The sequence below is a fragment of the Molothrus aeneus genome, chromosome 3 (genome assembly GCF_037042795.1).
Source record: "Molothrus aeneus isolate 106 chromosome 3, BPBGC_Maene_1.0, whole genome shotgun sequence".
Classification (NCBI taxonomy): Eukaryota; Metazoa; Chordata; class Aves; order Passeriformes; family Icteridae; genus Molothrus; species Molothrus aeneus.
In genome coordinates, this window is record NC_089648.1 from 23208006 (window position 1) to 23230644 (window position 22639).

The 22639-nt window shown below is 38.1% G+C and overlaps 1 protein-coding gene across 2 annotated transcripts in view; it reads left to right on the top strand.

Moving 5' to 3' along the window:
• The window catches only part of MTA3 (metastasis associated 1 family member 3), a 137745-nt gene that overhangs the window by 109183 nt on the left and 5923 nt on the right, over positions 1-22639 (top strand). The window contains exons 18-19 of one of the 2 annotated variants that reach the window (XM_066546495.1): positions 6916-7070; positions 11822-11849. In XM_066546495.1, the coding sequence (XP_066402592.1) occupies positions 6916-7070; positions 11822-11849 (183 nt within the window). The remainder of the gene's footprint in view (positions 1-6915; positions 7071-11821; positions 11850-22639) is intronic. The other variant, XM_066546494.1, reaches the window with a different exon arrangement.

The window sequence follows — 22639 nt, forward strand, 5'->3', positions numbered from 1 at the left end:
ACAGATTTCAAAATAGTAGAGATGTCTGGAAAAGTGATGTTTCTGTTTCCTACTGGATGTGATGTTATCCTTCTTGGTCATGAATTTGTTTTAAGTACACCCATTTCAAAAGAAAATATTTAGTTATTCAAGTGTATTCCTCTGCTATGAAATTTTGGAAGGGATTGAAAAACTTTTCAATGTTTTTTCCATACTGCATTGGTTTGGGGAAAAAAAGCAGGACAATTGTGTTGAAGCTGGTGAACCCTTCACTCTGCTTTACCTTTACCCTTTTTTGTCCTATTAATTGTACTCTGAAGATACTGAGTCTCTCTTTTCCATTGATATACCAGAACAGTTCTAAAAACTGAGCCAAAAGAGTGAGGATTTTTCCTATATATTTTTTTTCTCACACCAAAACATGTCCTAACTTTTAAAGAGAGAAGGAAAAGGTTTTTAAATAACTTGAGTTCTTGAGAGAATCCTGTGTTTTGAACCTTTCCAGACCTCTCTGCTGACAGCTCTGATGGCTCAGACCTCAAGTGAATATTCTGCAGTCAGTGCGCAGTAATTTTTCATTGCACTTAAATAAATAAAGGTAGAAATAAAAGTAAGTATTCTTCTTAAAGAGAAATTGTTACAGCAATGTCTGCTCTACTTTGCATCTAAAGCATAACTGAATGTGTACAAGAAAATTTCTTACTCCCCAGTGAGTAAGTAGAAACTGTCAGGAAAACCAGGAAATATGGTATTCCTTGCATTAAAAACAGGATGAGATGATACATTTGATACAGATGTAGTAAAGCAATGCTGCTGAGAGCCAATGTAAAATGCTACTGTAATAAATATTTACTCTGAAATGAAGTCCCCTTTTTCTGAATCATTACAGTTATATTGTAACATGAAAAGTTAAAGCATGACCTGTAGTCATCAGAATGTGAGAGGTACCACAGCAAATTTGTGCTACTGCCTTGGCTGCTCTGATGTAAAAGAACTTTTGTCTTACCAAGGTGAAGTTTTTGCACCTCTTTAAAGTTGCATATACAGGTGTTGAAATAATGTAAGGCATTAAATCTGATCTTGTCTCTGAAGATTCAGATTTTTGCTGAAGTCAAAGCCAGCGAGGTATAAAGTGTGTTCTGCTCAAAAAACAAAGTCCAGTTTTTCTGAGGACATTACAAGTATTTTTCTCCTGTATTTAAAGGCAATGATAGCTGCATATTTTTTGTTTCAGATTCTTGTTCATAAAACTAAAAACCCAGAAACTATTTTAAGCATCTGTGTGATGAGGGGAGAGGGAGAGCATGCTCTCTTTTAACTATAAAATAAATTTCCTTTTATTCTGGGCATAGTTGCCTAGCCTAATTTTCCATTACTAATTTACTGATTTCCATAAATAACTGTTTACTTCAAAATTATACCATCTAAGACATGGTGTATTCAGAGGTTATATAGCTTTTGTGTGCCATGTATGACAAGCAGGGACTATAAACATTGCAGTATTCTGGCCCAGAGGCTTTGGCAAGTCAGCTGTCATCTTTTAGGAGGGTTGTTTCTTTTGGGGTTTTTTGGTGGGTTTGTTTCCCTTGCACAGAAAAGTGATTGTAGCATTACATTTTCAGCATTTTCACAGAAAACACAAAATTTTCAGCATTACAACTATTGTAGGTGTTTGTGAAAGGTTTGGTGGCAAATCCAGAGGTTCCGAAGTTATACTTGTGTTGAGTACTTGCTTATTTTCTTGTGTATGATCTGTTGCTTGAACATCTTTCACTTTTAATAGCCTTTGGGTTTTTTAATGAAATTCTATACCCAAAGTGGTTGTCTGCCTGCATACTATTATCAACATTTGCAACTTCATGCTGTGTAGAGATTTTGGGTATTAATTTTTGCATTCATCTCACACTTCTATGAATAAGTAAACCAGCCCCAACCCTTGATGCTTATTAAAGGTATAATGCTAATCCCTTTGGAAATAGGAATACCTCAGGTGTGGCAAAAGAGAATCAATACCTGATTAAACTTAAGGTAATTCTAAACTTGTTTTAAATGATGTATTGTATAATTAGGCCAATGCAAAATATATGGAACCAATTAATACGGGTAATTGCCAGTCATCTGAGCATAGCTGATTTATTCTAGTGATTTCTTTCTCCTTGTATGGAGCTTCTTTTGCTCTGCTTTGAATTGATTTTTTTTGTTTTGTTTAAAGAAACAACAAAAAAACCCTAAAAATGTTAATTTAAGGCAAAAGGAATGTTTTCCTTCTAGAAACAATGGAGGAAAACATAAGAAATCATAAATTGAAATCCACTTAGGAATTTATGTTAGTCCAGTTATACATTCCTTCAGCCATAGTACAAATGTTCACTGTTAATTTTTACACTTTGAATTACTGTAAGTGCTTATTACTGTAAGCTGAATTTTTTTCAGATCTGAGTGTCTTTTCAGAATTTTTAGTGGCTCTCAATGAATAAATGTTTGACCACTTATATAGCAATATAAAAAACTGAGCAACTTATAGGCAGGAGCCTTGGCTAGAATTTAGGATCTGGGTCCCACTTCTGAATTTGTATAGGATTCCTCTCTTGTCTTACCATTATGCATCTCAGTGTCCTTGTACTTCTCTGGGAGCCAGTGAGGACAGGAGATGTACTCTTGATAATAAAAATGCTATAATAAGTTGCCACTTTTATTTAAGGTGATTTTGGGATGGTATCCAGACTTCATTGGACTCATAGCTGCCACTAGAGCAGATATCACGGGTATAGTGATCCTATGCAGTCGTTTCCTTGGTTTCCCTGCCACAGCAAAGCCTTATGCCAGGTGCATCTTGTATTGAAAGACCTGATTTACAGTTGTAACTCAGTGCTGCTGCTCCCAGAAGATGTGACAGGGACAAAGACATGTAGCTTCTTTGTGAAGGGATCACCTGTGTTTCTTGGAAATTGGAGGTGTCTCAGTTGTCCACTGTGTGCAGATGGGAAATTCATGCCCTTGCCAGGTGAGTTTTGATGAGCAGCACTTGCAAGCAGCAGAGAAATGGATCAGCAAGGGGCAGGGGGAGCTGCACAACAACCAGTCTTTATGTAAAGTCCTCCTTGTTGAAGACCTTGGAAGGATTGCCTTTGGTCTCTGAGGGTGCATTCACTCTGCAGCTTGGACAACACCTGTTTGACAGGTGAGACTCTTCCCAGAGATTAGCCCATGATGACTTGAATATTTGTGTTCTTTAAGGGATGTAAGTTTGCCTGAATCAGAACTCCCTTTGTATTGAGAAGTTTTTCTTCTGAGTGCTCTCAAAGTTTTTTCTCCTGATGTCTTTTGAGTGTGGAACAGTTTTGTCACAGAGGAACAAGAGATCTCAGTGAATGTGCTCAGACTGAAGTGAAGAATTTGGGAGAAAGGAGTCACTCATCACAGAGGATGATTTGTCCACAATGCAAACTCCTGATGCTCAGGTGCTGCTGTGATGTGGCCCTGGCATGCAGACCCTTAACACCAGTGGCTGTGTTGCAAACTCAGAGCACAGCTCATTGGTGATGTACACAGTCAAAATCAAAGCAGAGCAGCTGATTGCACACGGTGGTGTTGTGAGGAAATTACTGAAGCTTTTGCAAGAAGAGTTTTAAATGAGAAAGACTTCTGTGGTAGCACAGGGAGTATTCTTGAGGCTTTCATAACCTTTCTGGCATAACTGTGTTCTAGGAGGGAAAATTTGAGTTCATCATCATCATAAAAGAAAAGCATTTAATGAGTACTTTGTATGAAAGTTCATTCTGCTCTTGGTATTGATATTAGTGTGACAGTGGCATTGAATGTTCATTTTCATATGCATTGATGAATATATTTTTTGAGAGGAACTAATGAACTGATTTCCTGGTCAAGAGCTTCAATTGTTTTTATTAACTTGAAATTAATGTGGTCCCTAGCACAGACTGGAGAACAATGGTCTTATTTTCTCTGTCCTTCTGTGAAATGTAATTAATTTCTTCAAATAGCTTAAAAGGGCTGGAGCAGAAAGGAAATAAAAGAGAAAATTCTAACCAATTTGATGCAACAGAAAGCAGATGATATTGTAAGCCTTGTGTCGTTTTCTATAATGTTATCTCTTGCCTGGAGTGAGGGTTAGGGGCTAATAAAAGTAGAAAAAAACAGAAGTTCAGAATTAGTTGCAATATCTGGCTCTGCCAGGGGAAAAAGTGTTGTGAAAAGACAAGTACTTTTTCCATCAGGCTTTACTGTTTTTCAGAGTTTATGCCACAGGAAAGACACTTTTTGTAACTTTTTTGAACATTTTTTGCCTGCATTTCTTATCTTAAGGAAACATTCAATGGTGTATTGGAAAGGAGCCTGGGAAAAGATCTGAATCATTACATGAGATACCTTAAACCCATTATTTAGTAGGGAAGCACAACAAAAATATACCATTGGAGCCCTTGAATGCTCCTCTGTAGTGCATGGCACAGGAAATTGCCAGATAGAAGTATTGAATGGGAAATCTGATGTGTGGCAATGTTTTCCATGCATGACTCCTTACTCTCTTTTTGAGCACCACCCACTGTGTACAAGAAGAGATCAGTAGTTAAAAACCTTAATGAATTTCTAATTTCATAGCACCTATGTACTTTATCCTGAATTTACTCTAAATAACAGCTGAATTACTTCTAGTAGCATGTCTTTTAGGTACTTTTCCCCATCAGAGCCAATATGAAAAAATATGTGAAAGCCAAACTGCAGTCTAGACACTGATTGAAAAAATGGAAAAGAGTAAGTATTTTTAAAGGGCTACAAAGATAGATTAATGATCCTACGTGCAACAATTAAATTCATCCTAAATCTTCTTTGGTTTAAGACAAAGGAAAATAGTTTAGGTCTAAGAAAGATTTATATGTGACTCACTCAAATATGATGTCTTGTTTCTCCTCTTCTTGTTTGGTTTTGTTACATGAGATCTGAGGAATCACAGAGGGGATGGCTCAGTTACTCACAGCAGCATAATGGATAGATGGAAATTTTCTGTCCAATGCATAAAATTTGTCTATTGGAATGTGATTCCAATATTAGCGGGTGGAACGTGCCTGGGCTCTTCTGGCCCTTGCTGCTTGACCAGAGGCGGCAACTGTGGTGTTTTCACCTCAGAGACACCCCTGGCCGGCTGGATGCTGCAGCTGGCACTTGGAACAAGTCCAGGCAAGCAGGAATTCAGTTTTTAGCTCTAATGGGAAGGCTTTAGGCGAGGTGAAGAGGAAAAGGAGACGGATTCTGCCGGAGGGTTAATCCAGAGTTTTATTCCATGGTCACAGATCTCCGAATCTTGGTAACAGCTCCAACAGAATCCCGACCTCATGGTCCCGTGTCTTTTCAAGCCCAGGGAAAGGGGGAGAGGAAGGGACAGGTGTGCCACCAACCAGGTGGGAGGGGGGCAGTCTCAGGGGACAATGACACCTAGACTGGCCAATGACCCCAGGGCTGAGAAGCATCTTTTGAACGTCACCAACCAGATGATGCCCTTGCTGGAATGTTAAGATTGATGGACAGCACTTGGCAAGGGGGCAAGGGGGAGGGGAAGGGAGAGGTTGGCACACCTGAGGACTGGGAAAGGTGAAACAGGATATTGCTTCACACCACAACATTTGTCCTACTGGAGAGAGCAAATGGCGCGGATCAGGGTTTTGTCATTATGTGAATATAATGCTTTGAATGTGAGTGTAAGAATTGTTCAGAAAAAATGATGCCCTTGTTTATATTTTCTGGCTATTTTATGTTTTTATGACATGATTTAAGAGATCAGTTCTGTGCTCTGTTCTGCTGGTTTTGTGGGTGCTACCAGTCCCTTCTTTACTCATGACTGTGGTGCTGCTCCCCTAAGTAGGGGCTACTCCCATGAATGTGCAGCATTGGGTGCATTTGAGGAATGTTACAAAAATGCTATCAGTAATGTGGAACACTGGTGTTATTTTACCAAGAAAATAGTACTTCTACCTAAGAAAACATGCTGTTGAATTCATGTGAGATAAAGTAAGCAAATTTTCTTCTTTGTATAATGTCTTCCATCGTAACTGGTTCTGTCCAATTGTTGTTAGTCCTGCTGCTAATTGATTATGTGGGAAACAAGATTAGGATTTGCAAGATTAATTTTTTTTGTCATGGTGTATTCTTCCAAAACATTAGCCACAGATGATTACAGAAAACATTTCCACTCTCCTCATGTGTAAGAAGGCAGCTTCTCTTGTTAGATCTGAGTACTTTCTCTCATTGCACAATTACTCCGGGTAAAGGTTGAGTGGAAAATCAATGCATCATTTTCAGTTTGATGTTATCAGCTGTGAAATGAATGCAGATATATTGCAGGTAGCTCTAACTAGATAAACACCAGTGAGTAAACCTAAGAACCATGGCATCAACATGGTGATATAAACCTTTGTTTTGCTGCTTCCATTCAGGTTAACAGCAGGACCAAACCACTTATTCAGTGACTTCTATTTAAAAACAAAAACAGGCAGAGTAAGGACCTGCAAAGTGAGAAATATGCATTTTTTGAAATTAGTTTAATGCCATAGTTGGATGAAAAAATAGGTCTTGTATCTCATTGCTTGGGATTTTAGTTTTTTTGCTCAGAAAATGTTAATTCTCTCCTGAAATCAATGGGTTTCTGTTTCTGAATTGCTTAGTTCATAGCATTGACTCATGCTTCAATATCTTTTTTGTATACAATGGCATTAGCAATAGTTAATTCAGTTTTTAAACAACTTTCAAACCTATGCATGAAACATGTCAATGGGCACAGGTTGGTTGTTATCTTGCCCCCAGGTGCTGATTGAGGAAGATGAGCCAGGTTTTCAGACGTGTGTAGGCTGCCCTTTGCAGCAGAATTCGTTAATGGAATTATGCTTATTCTCAGACAAACACCTTTCCCTTTTATTATGATTTCAGCATGCTGCTCCCCACATCCACATGACTAATGGGAAGGCCTTGCAAGCCAGTGCAAGTGCCATTAAGACCAGCACCATTCCAGTGATCAAGAGACAGAGGCAAAATTGGCTTGATGCTTCAGATGATGGTTTCTTCATAGCTACAGAAGAGACCAGGTAAGAAAGAATGAAATCTTAGCAGGGAATGAGGCTTCACTGCATACATGTTACTGATCCACTATTTCAATAACAGTTTTTGACATTATTATCTGAAGTTGCATTACAGCAGAAAGCCATGCTTGGCACATGCCAAACTTTACATCTTCTATCTACTAATATTATCAGCATTTCATTAATAACACTTAGTGCTACTTCTCTGTGGCAAAGATTAGAACTTTTAAATTTCACTTATTTTAGTTCATATACAATGAGGTTTAGGGCACCTCTGACCATCCAGCAAAATATAAATGCATCTACAATGTAGGTTATCTTCTGAAATTTTCAGAACTTGAAAAATAGTGTACAGTGAATGAATATACAGCTGATAGCATCTTTTCCAGGCTAGAAGTTGATTTCCTTTAAAAGCAACTGAGATGATAATCTCCTTCAACCTTTCATTTACAGATTATTTGGTAAAATTTAACAAGCTTTTGCTTTCCCCAAAAGTGCTTGATATCATGGAAGAGTCACTATTTTTCTGGAGCTTCCTCTATTCTGTTCTTGTCTTCCCCTGTCTGACCCTTCCTTGATTTAATTCAGACTAAGACAAGAAGTTACAGTCTGGTTTGTTGATTTTTTTTTTAAAGGGCCTGTTATTTAAAAACCTTTACTATCTTGCTTAATTACAGCAAGTAACATCAGACTTTCCTCACTTCTGTGATTGTTTCACAAGCCTAGAAAATCTGGTAGTTGAAGAAAAATGTAAATAATAAAAAGAGAGAAGAGAAAGAACATATGTAAATATAGAGATAAACATGGAAAATGTGCACATTTAATCCCATTAATGGCAGATTCAGCTAGGAAAGTTAACATACTAGATACTAGCACATGATGATCTGGTGGTTATTTCAACATAATTCATTATGGCACCTTTGGGGTTTTTTTATGAGGAATGCAACAATTCAGAGAGAATGGTAAGAGGTTGCTGAGCTGATGAGCTCTTAGGCTTCTGATTCCAGCCCAGATTGATGGCATTTTGAGTTGTTTGATACAAAGACTTTAGTAATATCAGACTAATCCCTAGCAATTGGATCCTGAAACTGAGATTGATTACCTTTTGAAGTTTTAGAATTTCCAATTTAATTTTTTCCCAGTCTTATAGAGAAATGCCTGTCAAAGGATGAGAAATCTTACATGGGCAGTGATCTCTCCACTGATCTGGAAAGCAGCCCAGACAACTTACCTGGACTAGATGTTTAAAATGCAGGTGGTTGAAGTGTAGTGGGATGAGTCCTGGCTTTGCAAATCACTCATTTGTGATAGCTCTGCTTGTTCTCATCCTAGGAAATCCCCCTCCCCACTCCCAGGGCTGCAGACCCCGTGCCCAGACCAGGGAGAAAGCAGAGCTGGTTCTGGCTCTGCAGCCAGGGTGGGGCACAAACAAGGGTTTAGTGCTCAGGGGTCTGTGTCTGCTCCTCTTCTCCAAATAATGAACAGTTTCAAGTAACACTTGAAACCTCCTGGTATGGGGAACACAGGGAAGCTGGACCTCACTGATGCTCCTCAAACAAGGAGGTGCCTGAACATGTGCTGTTGCATCACTCTGGCAGGTGCAGGAGCAGCACAGCAGGGAATGCTTTTTGTCTTTGAAACTCTATTTCACATCATGAGATCTGTTCCTTGTCTTTCAGAGACGTTTTTTTCATTTTCTCTTTTTTTTTTTTTTTTTTTTTGGTACTTTCCTGTCCTCATACCATCTCCATTGACTCCTTCCCTCACATGTGTCTCCTTTCTAATTTTTTCCTTTGATTCCTTTCACCTTTACTCTGAGATTATTTAGAGCTGGGCTAGCTTGCTCTCCTCTGGGCTCTGAAAGTCTCCAACCTTTAGAACTCCCAGGTGGAAAGCCCTGCCTGGTTCTGCTGCTAGGAATGCCCCATGTCCAAGAGAACAATGAAATACTCTGTTCTTTGAGGGCAGCTGGAGACAGACAGCAGTCCCTGCCAGGCAGCCTGTCCTGTGATAGGAGAACACAGCTCAGCACTGCCAGGACAAAGTTGAAAAGCCAAGTTGGATGCAATATAATTACAATGGGAAGAGATGACTAGGGAGGAGAAGTTTGAAAAAGCAGCACAAAATTTACCCAGTCCTGATACAGAATGAAAAAAAAAACCCAAAAAAGCAACAAATAAGAATGAGCTGCTAGGGAGCAGCTATTAGGTTCTGAACATGTTCTGAACACTCAGGTCAGAAATAATCACCCTATCTAAGGTCACAACTGGTTCTTTAGGGAACTTTTTTGTGCTCCATCAGGATCCAGTCTGTTTTATCATGTGAATTTGTTCATTAAAAATACATATGAGAGAGACACATGCTAATTATAGCAAAAGGAAAAATATTTTTCAGTGTAATTGCAGCCTGAAAAAAAGGAAATATTTTTCAGTACCGTTTGCAACAGTCCACAATAATTTTCATTTCTCTGTCCTAAAATTTTTTTTTGTCTAGTGAATTAATGCTTAAGATGCACATTTCTATAAAATATCAAGTAGGGAGTCTAGAGGGTAAATTTTCACAGAAATTTAGCTTAAAAAGCCAATAATAGACTGTTGATATTTGTGGAGGAAAAAAAAAGAGAAATAATATTGCTCCTAGACTGAAAGAGGAGGTACCAGTCTATTTCATGCTAATCAAACCCAAGATGCACATGAGAATTCTCAATTTTATTATTTATCAATAGATAAGGTAAATATCTATTGTTATCTATAAATATTATTATTATAATATCATTATCTATAAATATCCTATATAAGGTAAATATATATTATCTATTTATATCTATATATCTATTATCTATTTATAAATATCTATATTTATTAAATATTTATTAAATATTTATTTATCACTCCATTTTAGAAGACATTTTACTAATATTAACTTTTTAATAATCACCCTTTACATTCTGAATTTAAGCAGCAGTATTATTTCTGTAAAGTTAACTCTTCTGTATCTGATTGCTCACATATTCGAGATATTTCTAGCAATGGATGTGAAATATTAAGAGCAGTGAAAATAACCATGGGAATTATATATATCACCTAAGCTTTCCATGGTAACCCTTGGAGTTACCCTGGAATTTTAGGGCAGTGCCTTTCTCTCTACACTCAGGCCACAGTTCAACAATGCCTGCAGGTATTCTTAAAAATTACTGTGAGCTTGTGTATCATGGAAACACAAGGACTGGAGTTTACATCTGAAGTTGAACATATTTTTGGGTGCTAATCTGCCCTTCTGAGTAGAACAGGAATGTATTTTATATCAGTTGTAATGCACATCCTCATACATTTCAGCTTTGTTTTTAAGCTGTAGCTATTTGGAAGCCATTTCCTCCCCCACTGTTTATCAGTTTCTGCACATCTGGGGAAAAATGGCAGCAGAATTCCCATTTGTGTTTCCCTCCTTCCCAGCCCAATTGCCCCTGCAGAGCTGGCTGCACACTAACACAGTGCTGAGCCCCAGTCCTTGCAGCCCACAGCCACTCTGGGGGACAGACAGGGTTTTCCATCTGTCTGCATGTTAGAGCCTTGAAGAGATCACCCTCATGAGTTTTGTCTGTATGTGGATGTCCTTCTGTCAGCATGCTCAGTGAATTTTGCCACTGAATGCAGAGGTCCCCAGTTCTGCTGTTTCATCTCTGGTGACAACCTGCACTCTTCATTCCAAACCCTCCCTTATGCCTGTGTGAGACCAGCTCCCATTGGATTTCCCTGCCCCTCATAGGCATGGGCTCACAGCAGGGATTAATCTAGACAAAAAGCCACATGGCAGTTTGAGAACACTTACCTTTTGACATTACATCGTAATTTTATTGACCTTCACTGGATTTAATATTTTTGTATTTTTCTTTATTTGTATCCTTTTCAAATGAAAAAGAAATTCTCATTCTCTACTGTAAAATAACTTGCTCAAGATTTTATTCTGAAGTGCAAATCTGTTTACACAATTCATTGAAAAAATCACTCTTTAAAGAGCCTCGTGTTTATCACTACTCACAGAAGAGTGCCCTTAGTTTTTTTTAATATCCTTATATATTAGTTGCTGGGATTCTCCTAGCACTACGTGCATGCTTTAGGATAAGCCAGTATTCTCCTAATTATAAAGCATTTTATTCATTTCTTTGCACTAAATCAGCTTTGCTATAAGGAAGATTTTTGGGTGATGTGGGTTCTATTGTAGGCCCAATAGAGGTCAACAGAGAAAATTACTATTTGTGAGGAACTAAATTCTTTATACAGAATTACTGTTCTGGGAGTTAATAATTGAAAAAGTTGATCATCATGGTGTTTAGAACCTTAGTAAGATGTAATATATTGGCTTAATATATATTGAGTTATATATGATATAAACATAACCTTTGAGTCAAATGAATAATATTACTGTTGAACCATTCAATGACAAGGGGAATATATCTGTTGACAAAAACTTTTCTCACCAATTCTAGGTATGCAGTGTGCCTCTATTTCCTATACACACACTCTGTCCCTAGCAGAGTGCATGTGCATGCCAATGATCACACTTGTGTAGGGACAGCTAAAACACTGGCTGGTAAATGAATTAATTTTTTTTTCAGCATTTGCATTATAAGAAATGTGTGGAAATGTTTGGCTGCCTGCGCTATAGCAGCGGATTCTATGTGCTTTCCCTTCATGGGCCAAAAAACATATTTGCATATAGCTCTGCAGTTGAATGACTCAATGCTTGTTTCCTTTCAGTGCTGAAGCAGTTAGAAACCTTCTCACGGTAAGTGCAACTCCATTGGGAATGAGTTAACTGCAACTGCTAAAATTACAACGTGATCTTTAGCTGGTACCAGCAGACATGGCTTCCTTTTTTTGCTGATAAAATGGTTTGAGAGGCATCCCTGTGGCAGCATTATATAGGCAATTTTCTTATCCCTCACTTCATGTTTTGTCTCCAAAAGGCAAAATCTTCCCTTGATTTGTTGAGGTGCTATGTAAGGATATCACAACTGCTGTGATAATTACCTGGTACCACTCATTTTTTATTTATGCATGTCTCATAGCACACACAAAAAAAAGCTTAAAATCCAAAGTTGCATGTTGAGAAAGAAGAGAATGTGAGGCTGACAACCAGCTTCTGCAGAATGTTGAGTCTTGCTGTGCTGTCAGTGGTCTGCTTCTCATGCAGAAGTGGGGGAGAGCCATGCTGGTGCTCATCACCCTTCGTGCTCCTGCACGTGCTGCTGGCCCTCTCTGCAGTGCAGTTTTATCCATGGAAAACCCAGCCTGTACCTGGAAACACAAACTGAAAGCCTGCTGGAACCAAAGCCCGAGTTAAGAGCTGTGGGTGACCTGCCCCTGCCCCCTGTCTCTCCCACACGTGTTTTAATCCAGGCTTAGGCAAGGCCATGCACAGTGCTTGAGTTGCAGCACGTTGCCAGGAGAAAAGGGAAAACTGGAGGAGTAAGGCTTTGGTGCCTGGGGTCTGATACACACTGCAGAGCTGCAGCTCTACATCTGAGCCAGAGTTCCAGTGCTAACTGTTCTGCTCCTTCTTCCTCTTCACACGTACAATTCCTATCACACAAATGTCCATGGGTATGTTTACTCTTTCTTTTCCAGTTGGCCCCAACTGTGCAAAAAAAAAAATTGTGTGCCAATAGAAAAAAAGGTATTTTTGGCCTTTGCTTTTTGTAAAGATGAGGCACTTTGATTTGATCCTGGTTTTGAACTACACCACACTTGGATCCTGGGCATTGTGTATTTTCATTTCTTACCTGCATGGCACCATGGCCTTTAGACCCCAGTCCTGAACCAGCTGCAAGAAGATGCCTGGCTGCACTCTTGGAGCATCAGCTGCAAGCCTGACAATGTGATGGACCAGCTCTCTAACAAAAAGCCAAATCAGCCTCTAAGGATGTAATTTTCCATCTCCTTTACTTCTGTTGTATTATATAGTTGTCATGCATCTTGAAAAGCAGGGATTACAGAATATATCCCTTAGAATTCTTTTTAATCCCTGCTGATAGGATTGCAAATATCTTATTGATTGACCATGTCTGAGTCCAGGTGAACTGACAGCTCTCTCCAGTCTCTGTGACAATACTGTGTATGAAGAATTTGGGGAGGAATTGTCCTTGCTACAGTTTAGGAGCCATCCTACTTGGTTCACTTCCATTCAAAGCTGTTATATGCTCATGAGAGAGCATAATAGTTTCTATGAGATGTTATTTTGATCTTATTTCATGTGGTCTATTCATGAATGCTGTGCACTGTTCACATCTTATAAATTCATACTTTTCTGAGTCCCAGCTGAGGTACTGTGGTATGGAATCACAAGCAGCAGTATAGAAACTAGATCATAATCTCTTACCATTCATTTCTCATTGAGCAGGTTTCACGGGTCTAAAGGCATTTTTTTCTTTCAGTAATTTGTTCCTGTTGGACCCTTTATAGTACCTACTAAATCAAAGTAGCACTATTGTGATAATGCAAATGTTTGTTTTTAAAAGCAGGTTCATTCCATGGAACTAAAACAACTCATTTGAAGAATGTGAATATTTTTTTAACTTAGGGAATCATGGCTATATACAAGGAAAACATGTTTACAAAAATGCCTCAGAGCTCAGTGTAAGTTGTGCCATTGGACAGAGCTGGGAGGTTTGAAAAACACAGACTGTTGTGGGGTTTGCTTTATCAGTCTTCAGAGCAAATGGAATACAATCCAATTCTGGTTTGGAGCTGTGGATTAATCTTCTCACTGTTTAAATGGAGTTTCAGTGGCACTGCAGTAAGCTGCTTACCCTGTTTGAAGCCACATGGCCGTGGAAGGATGTTGCAGTGTTTGGAGCGCTTGCCTAGGACTTGGAAAACCATGATCCAGTTCCCTGCTTCCTCACAGACCTCCCATGACATGTCAGTCAGGTCTTTTAAGTCTGTATCTCCAAGCATTTATATACCTAACTCCTCAGACACAAAATTGAGAAGGTGCTTAAGTGCTTGCTGGAAGATTTGGAGGCAAAGAACAGGTAACACCTGTTCTGAAGAATCAGATGAAGCCTTCTCGTTCTTCCAGAGCACTGCTCCACATGGAGCAGGTCAGAAGCCTTGGAGGGGATCTTCTTTCAGAGGAAACTCTTTACTTTTATTGGTAATGAAGTCTCATGGAAATGCCACCCACAGGAATCCAGAAGCTGTTGACTGAACCTGGATGATTTGTTAGTTTCAGGGCTGTCTGCACTGATTAGCAGGTGAAAATTAATTAGCACAGAGCTTTGGTGATGACCACAGGGAGGCTGAGGCTGGGAACAGATGGCTGTAAATGACCTAGTTACTGCTGCCTGAAAAGTCACACCTTTGGCTCTTGTGAAATGATTCTGCCCTGTTGTGAGCAGAAATTCAAATATGCTGCCTCTCCAGGGGGCCTTAGATACCAAAGTTTGCTTTGTAATTGCATCTTAGGTCAGAGCTTGAATGTGGCTAATTCACATGGCTCAGCTAAAAAACAAAGGCATGTTTAGAAGGGTCACTCAGCCACTTGCAGTCTTCTCCACTGCTGTTGACAAATGTTCTCTCACATTCATACAGTAGGTGCAGAAATAGCCAGAAAATTTTATATTTGGGAAGGGAAATACAATTTCCAAAATAAGCCTTTTTGTAAACTTTTGTTCTTTTTGGAAACTTAGGAGGGAAAGAAAACCTCAATAACTTATATGAAATACTGGGACGATAAATACATTAAGGAAGCTCCTATATAAGCACTTGACTTGTCCAAAAACCTTGTTTTCTTTGCTGGACCTTCCAGACCTAATTCAGCAAAGCCCTTAAATCCAATCCTGACCTCAGTCCATCAGCTAGAGTGCATCACGTAGCCTCCAATACACCCTGTATGTCTGAGGTTAGATTGGGATGCCATGCATCTTTAACCTGTTCTTTTAACCTGTTTTCTTATGGTTTTTGACAAATTTAGAGTTTCCTGCAGTATGGTTGGCAAGGTTTCAAAAGGTTTTTTTTTTTCAGAAGCTGTGTTTGCACAGAGGATTTGATGTAGCTGAATCCAATCCTCTTTATCGAACGTTTTAACTGAAAGTCTTAGGGCTTAGCTTTTTGTTAGCTTGCTGCTTAGCTTTTTCCTAAATCCACATACTCAGTGGGAATGTGTCATCTTGTAATATTTGGCTGCCTTCTATTGTGGGAGTTAAAACCAATTTGGTTTTGAACAAGAAGAAATTTTTCTATAAATAAGCATCTTTGTATGGGAAGCCAATTTCTCTGGCAAAGCTCTGGGAAACAAAGCAAAATAAAAATGCAAACTTGTTAGACCAACATGCTTAATATCAAAGTAAAGATAGAGATAACATTAATTATACAATTGTTAGCTATAGTGAGGCTAGAGTAACATCAGCTTAGGGCTAAAATTAGTCCATTCTCACCATTCCTATGCATAAACCCTGTTAGTTTCTCACATTAGATCTTAGATATTGATGATTGTAATCCTCAAATACTGTTCAATATCACTGTTCAGATATATTTTTCACTTTTTATGATTCCTGTGCTATGTGAGCAATAACTCATAGAAGCTGGACACAGAGTTAAGAATTATTTCATCTAAAGGCAGAGAAATACACAGCAATAATGTACATGTAGGCAGGGAAACCATATAAGTCCTGCGGTGAACACATTGTTGCTAAAGTTAAATAGCAAAAAAGATTATAAAATTGTACTGTGGTGAGTATGTTCAAAAATACAGTGTCAGTGATCCTCACAGTCTTAAAATTCACACAGAACTGCCCACTAAATTTAATTTCTAAGTTGTCTTCTATCAGAGTTTTCATTTCAAATTACAGATAGAGGATTTAATTCTGAATTAGTCCATATTTCATTTTATGTATTTAATCATTCATTCTCAGTACCTTCCCTGACAATTTGGGTTTTTTTTAAACTCATGACCCTCTGGCATAAATGTAGGTAAGGCTGTGGAAAAACAAGTGTTAGTTGGTCTCTTTTTGTGAAAAAAGCTTGCATAAGTAACTACATAGGCATTTTAAATATAAAATACCATGGAGAGCATATTGACTGTGACTGTGAAAGTCAATCACAGAGAAAAAACAGCTCTTGTCAAACATCTAAGGAGATTCAACTGTCTGTTTTTGTAACTTGTGCTATGAGTAGAGGCTAAAACATTTACTTGACAAAATACTATTCAAGTGTTTTTCTTGTAAAGAAAATACAGATCCAAACTTTAAAATTCTGAGGTTGCCTCTTGTGAGACACCAGACAAGTAATTTATTCAGCCTTTCTCTAGCTCCACCATTTTGTCTGTGAGCTTGACTGATATTGGTGTACACCTACTCTTTAGGATGATGTGCAGTTTTTAATTAGCCAGTCCAACAAGAACTATGAGATACTGATGTGAAAAGTGCTGGCCACAAATATGGAGAGCAGGATGAGTGGCAGAAAATGAACTTGAATAGACCTTTGGTCACATAAATATTTTTAAAAAATTTAAAAAATCTTCAACCTTTGACATGAAAATGACCTTAGAGATCAGCATCAAATCATTCTGTGGCAAAGCTTTCTTCTGTCGAAGTCACATTACAGATTTCTAATCCATATTCTGCACTGGAGCTTCTGTGTGTAGAGAAATGCTGATTATGCAAGAGGTTGATGGTGTGAAGAAATGCCCCAGGGGATGGGCTTGTGAGGGAAATTTGGCTCTCCAACTGTTTCTGGTAAGACTGAATAATTTTTATTTTTCAGCCCTTGCTTAATAGCAAGTATCCAGGATGCCAAGAACCTCCTCCAACTATACCCTATTGGTACATATGTTATTCCAGGAGAAGTGTATGCATAATTGATAAAATGGAAGCATATTGTCAATCTTTTTGAGCCTCAGGTAATATTATAAGCTGTAATATTGTAAATCACAGTGTTCAGGCCAAAAACTTCATTAAATAAGCAAGGTAAGAAAAGAAAGATAGAAAAATACTAATAATATTGTACAAGTATAATATCACTTTTTTTTTTTCCTATGAAAAATATAATAGGGAGTTTTCTGTTATCTTCAACTTAAATAAGCATATTTAGTTGACACAATATTTTTAAAAGTTTTCCATGCAGTATTTAATGTTGCTGGGGAAATGGCACTTAATTTTTGTAGCTCGAGGCCAGAAACAGAAGTTGTATGTTCTGTACCTTTTTGTCATCTTAGAGTCTGGGATAATGCTGGATTGTGAATTAATATGCAAGATGTTTGGGGAGTAGTTGAGAACAACATTGTGTTCCACTGTTAGCCAGCTTGCTCTGGTGCACCTTCTCTTTAGGTTGTTGCTTGTCTCAGGAAAAATTATATGCTGCCAGGTGGGTAAATTTTTCATCTCAGAGCAGATGATGTTTAATCAATATACAGAATGGCCATCCTGCTGCAGAATGAATAGATGGTTTTGAAAATTCTTCTTGGTAGAGTAGGAATTCATCTTCACCCTGCTGATATAGTTAGGAAAAATAAAGGATTTGCCTTGAAATCTGCTGGTGTTTGTGCCTGTGAGCTGTGGAAGGATTTCTGGCTCCCTGGATTCCCAGAGTGTATTGACACATCTGCAGTGATCTTGTGTGTTCCCTCCCAGGGAGGAGAGATTAAGCAACTCTTTACTAGATAAAGCAGACTTCCTGCCTTGCAGGCTCTGCAGGGTAAGGTAGCTAAGGGGAGGCTAATGAATTTCAGATAAAGTGCAGAGCAGCTGTCCTGTAGCTCAGGTTACAACTCTGTTGTAGCCTGAGCCATTGCTTTGTTTGAAGGAGTATGAATAATTTACTTTTTTACCCATTCCATCAAGCTTCCTTTGCTAGGACTTAGTAGTTCTATTCCACTCTACAAAGTTGGATGCTGGTGAAATGCCATGAATTCAAAGAGAGGCTTTTCTCCCTTCCTTGAGAGAAGGACTGTTTGAGGAGCACAGCTCTGTGCATGGCTCTGCCATCATCACTGCTGTGTGTGAGGTGCTGTCCCTGCTGAGCTTTGTAAGCTCAAAACTCAGGGCAAGTCCATGTTCACTCTGTGGTGTCCATCATCCCTACCAACTAGATCATGGAATTTTCTAACTCTTTCTACCCCTGGTAGGGCCTCTGTGCTGCTGGCTTTTGTGAGAAGCCAGCCTTGTGCCCAAACTGATGTGCCACCTTTGTTGTCTCAGCAGTAAGTAACCTTAGCCTCTTGGTGCTAAATACCAAGCTCACTGCTGAACTGTGAGGACAATCTCACTGCTGATTGTTGGGATGGAGATTTATTCATCATGCGACGACCAGTGTATGATTGCATCTCTTCAAAATGTTTCTTAGGGGCTAGAAGTTTTTTCAGTTCCAGCATTCAACTGAAAAATGAATAGTGGTGCTGAGAGTAAGACTTTATGTTTCTTTAATTCTTTCTCTACTAAACCACTTTAGAATATTAATTAAATATTTTCAGGGGAAAAGAAAATATGGAAAAATCTATTGAACTTGTTGATTATTCCAAAAGCCATGACAGTTCTTTGCAATTAAACTGTATAGAAATAATTTCCACAGTAGATATTTCAATAGTAGATCAACCTGTTGTTCTAGGCACTCTGGAAATGCACATAAAGAGATGGTTTCTGCTCCAAGGTGATTTTGATTGAAATCAGCAGCAGATAGAAAGAGATAGAGGTGGCTTGTGCAATGCAGTAGGTCAGCACCGTCAAAGAAGTCTGTGCTTTAAACCCTTAACCTGACATTTCTCCTCCCAATAAAGAAAATGCTTTAACCCCATTATTAATGGCCTTCTATATATACATAGTAGGTATAAGCTGTTGCTTTGAAACACAAAACATCAGAGAAGCCCTCAAGGTTATGCAGTACTTGAAAAAATACATTCTCTTAAGCTGCTTAGGAAGATCTGATGCTGTAATTTGTAACTGATGTGTCTAAGAGTTGTTGTTCATAGAGAACAGTCTTGTTCCATAAATATTGATAAAATATTGGAAGATAAACACTAGCAAAGGAAAACATTTCCTTGCTAGGAGGAGAAAAATAAGATAAGCTCTTAAAAGATTTAAATAATGTTTTCATGTCTACAGCAGCACCTCTTTAATCTCATAAAGGTTATATCACTCTATCTGCCATCTGTATGGGTTTTATAATGCAGCTATGTGGCTCATGGCAACAGCTTTCCAGTAGTCCCATGCTTATTAAAGCCTTCCCTTTTGTTTTTATAAATTAACATTTCCTAAGGCCCTTATTTTTAAAAGGTGTATCAGTGTCAACCCACTTCTGCCTTCCAAAACTATTTTTAACTCATTTCTGTCATGTTGAGGTTCAATTAAAATTTTAAGGCAATATGGGAAAGCTTCATCCTGAAAGTGTTGAGGGAGAAAAGAAAATCTAAAGCAGCAAGCCAAAGAGTTAAATAAAATACTTCTCATTTGCACACAGGTAGAAATGTAGGAAGTGCTGTGAGTCCTTCAGTCAGTAACATATCAGGTTTCTAAGGATCTGTGCCTACAGCTTCATCCCAGTTAAATTCTCTTTCAGCAGGCAGCACTGCACACATTTTGGCATTTCACTATGTTTAAAACCTGTTGAAATGAATAAAAAGCCTATCAGGTTTCTAGGATAGTACCCCTTCCTGTAATTTAATTCACTGAATAGTTAAAATATACCTCTGGATAAAAGAAGCCCTTAGAGAAATAAATGATTATTTAATCTAATTACCACGAAGAAATTATGGTTGTTCTTTTAAATAGTTGTTTTTTCTAAGTGGCCATGAATTTGCACTTTGAAAATGAAAATTTACATTGCACAAAATTTATATTGCCTTGGAGCAGCAGCAACTTCACAAATATTTCTCTAGAATACAGGGGTTTTTTTCTTATTTTTTTAGCCTTGTTTTCTTTCTGAATGGCTCTGTGGTTAGACTGATTGCAAGTTTCACACATAATTTGTGCCAGAACACAAAATTCTGCCAGTGTTGGCAGTATTTATGCATCTAGCACATTTATGTTGCTGTTTACACTTGGAAAGTTGTAGCAGAGTACTTCACCCCAGTGGAGAGATTATATGGAATTTCAACTATGATTGTGCAGGAAATCAGTTTTCTTATGCCTGCTGCTGACCTGGGGGTGTTCCTTGTGCTACCAGCAATTGGATAACAATACATTTCCACAGCACCAGTCCTTACATATCAGTCTAAAAAAGACTCAGTCAAAAATATCGAACTAATTTAGGGAGAGTGAGGAAAACAAAACTGTGTCCTTGAGCTTCAGACTCTGTAGCCAGGTTTGTATTAGATCATTAGAGTATTTTTAGTGGAAACAGAGCACCAAAAGCAATTCTGGACCTTGGTATTTAAGAAGAGTTAAGGACATCTCACAAGTGCATGTATGTTGAGGGCAATTCCTCTTCCTAGGAAAAGGTTTCTTTCAAAACAAGGTTTGTCATCTGCTGAAATATCAGCAGGCATTTGCATGCAATGAATTTCTTTCACTGTATAACTTCTTGCATAACTTGTATTTATTTAATATTGCTTCTTAAGTGCTGTTGGTACAGTTGATAAGACCAAAGTCAGTGTAGTCATCACAACTCTTGAATCCAATGCAGAGGAGGCAACATGGATGCACAACAGTTTATATATAGCACACAGTAACAGTCTGTATCAACAAACTTAAAGCAGGCAATGCCTTCCAGTCCTACTAGAAAAGGCTTGAAAACACAGACTTGACTAATGCCAGTTGGAGGCCTCTCTTTATTCGACTCAAGTTTAAAAATTGATGCTGTTGTAGTGTGTGGCAGAATTAGAGAAGGGAACTTTGAGTCAGCTTTTGCAAATGTGAAATTTTGCTCCCAGTTATCCTATTCCTGAGAAATCTGGACAGAATAGATTATATAGGATTGTGCTTCACTTCAGCAGATGGTGAGTTACATGGAACACACTTGGATCCTGAGAAAGGGTTGGTTAATTATAAGGACTCACTCGATTAAATTTAAGCATGGCATAAATGCCCTGTACAGCCTAACTATTATTTCTACCCATGAGCTTTTAGTCTGTGTATGAAACTTGAACAGAATCATTAGGTTTTCATCTAGACCTTTACATACATCTAGACCATACATAGACTTATGTACATTTCCCTATTTCCCTGTGTGCCAAGGGTCTTTTGTACCTTTATCTGCAGTTACTAATTGAAGTGTCATGCAGACATAAAAAATGTGTATTATTCCGACATTACACCCGTGCATCACATTTTACCTCAAAATGAGCACAGTGGGCTTTACATACAGATTCCCTATTAAATATTTAGCTCATTCTCACACGTTTGGTCTCAAGAAGACTAGAAATTCAAAGCAAAGGCTTTAAAATACTTTTGAATTAGCATTTCAAGCCTGTAATGCATTATGCTTCAAGAAGTAGTACAAAAGTCAAAGAAAAAAAAACAGGGGAAATGGCAATTAATCTGTCCTAACAACTGCAAAGGATGTTACCAACGATGCAGATATTAAAGCCATTTATTGCCATTGCCAGATAAAAGCTTGATGTAATTAAAACATATGGCTGGTATTAACTGAAAGAGGGACAGGAAATTGAGCATTAAAATTGACTCTGCCCTTAGTTCAGTGTATCTTTGGGGGAGGGCAAAGTGCTATGAGTGAAAGAGGGACAACAATTTTATCTTTGAATATCCTGTCTTTTGTCAGCTATTATTGCAACCTGCATGTTTAAGTGTTAAAAAGACTCTGAAGAATTGTGAAACCTGATGAATGTGTCTCAAAAGGCTAGACTGTATTTAGATGCTAAATTCTTCAGTGTAAAGATTCTACCTTCTATAATTGTTTCAGTAAAAAGAACAGTTTTGGCTTTTAAGAAATGATTGTTTAAATATAACATGTAATGCAGTCAGTGGAAATTTCCATTCTTCCAGTTTTATTTCTGAAAGGCTGTATCCCAGAAAGCTAATTTCTGGAAGCATTTTCGCAATCCTGTTTAAGCAGAAGTGCTGGATTTCCTTTTAAGAGTGCCTGGCAGATTGGTTTTTTCTGACAGAGTATATAGAGCTAGTTTCTTGTTTCCTCTGTTTGTGGCTTGCTTGATATAATAATGTGATGACCTTCTTGTTCTGCCTTTCTTTGTGTTGGTTTTGAACCAGTGGTTAATGGGAATACCTGTATCTTTCACTTTACTGTCCATACAAAATAATGACAAATTGTAATCTCAAATCCTTTACTGTCCTTACATGTAGTGTCAGCTGCAAATTACTTTCATAAGCAGGAACCTCTAGGCAGTTTATAAAGTTGCCTTATTAAAAATTCAGAAGGGTAAGCAATAATCTGATATTATTTGAACCTTGCACTTCTCAAATGATTAATGACCACATTCCTTCTGTAAATAAAGATAAAGTTTTGCAAACAAATACTTCTGTAAGGTTTTGTGGAGATGGTCCCCCTTAGTGATTGGTGTGGGTAATAGCTATTGTCTATTCACATAAATTCATTAAGCCTGGCTATCTCATTATTTTAGATAGACACATTTCTGCCAGTCTAAGATTACATTTCTATGCTTTT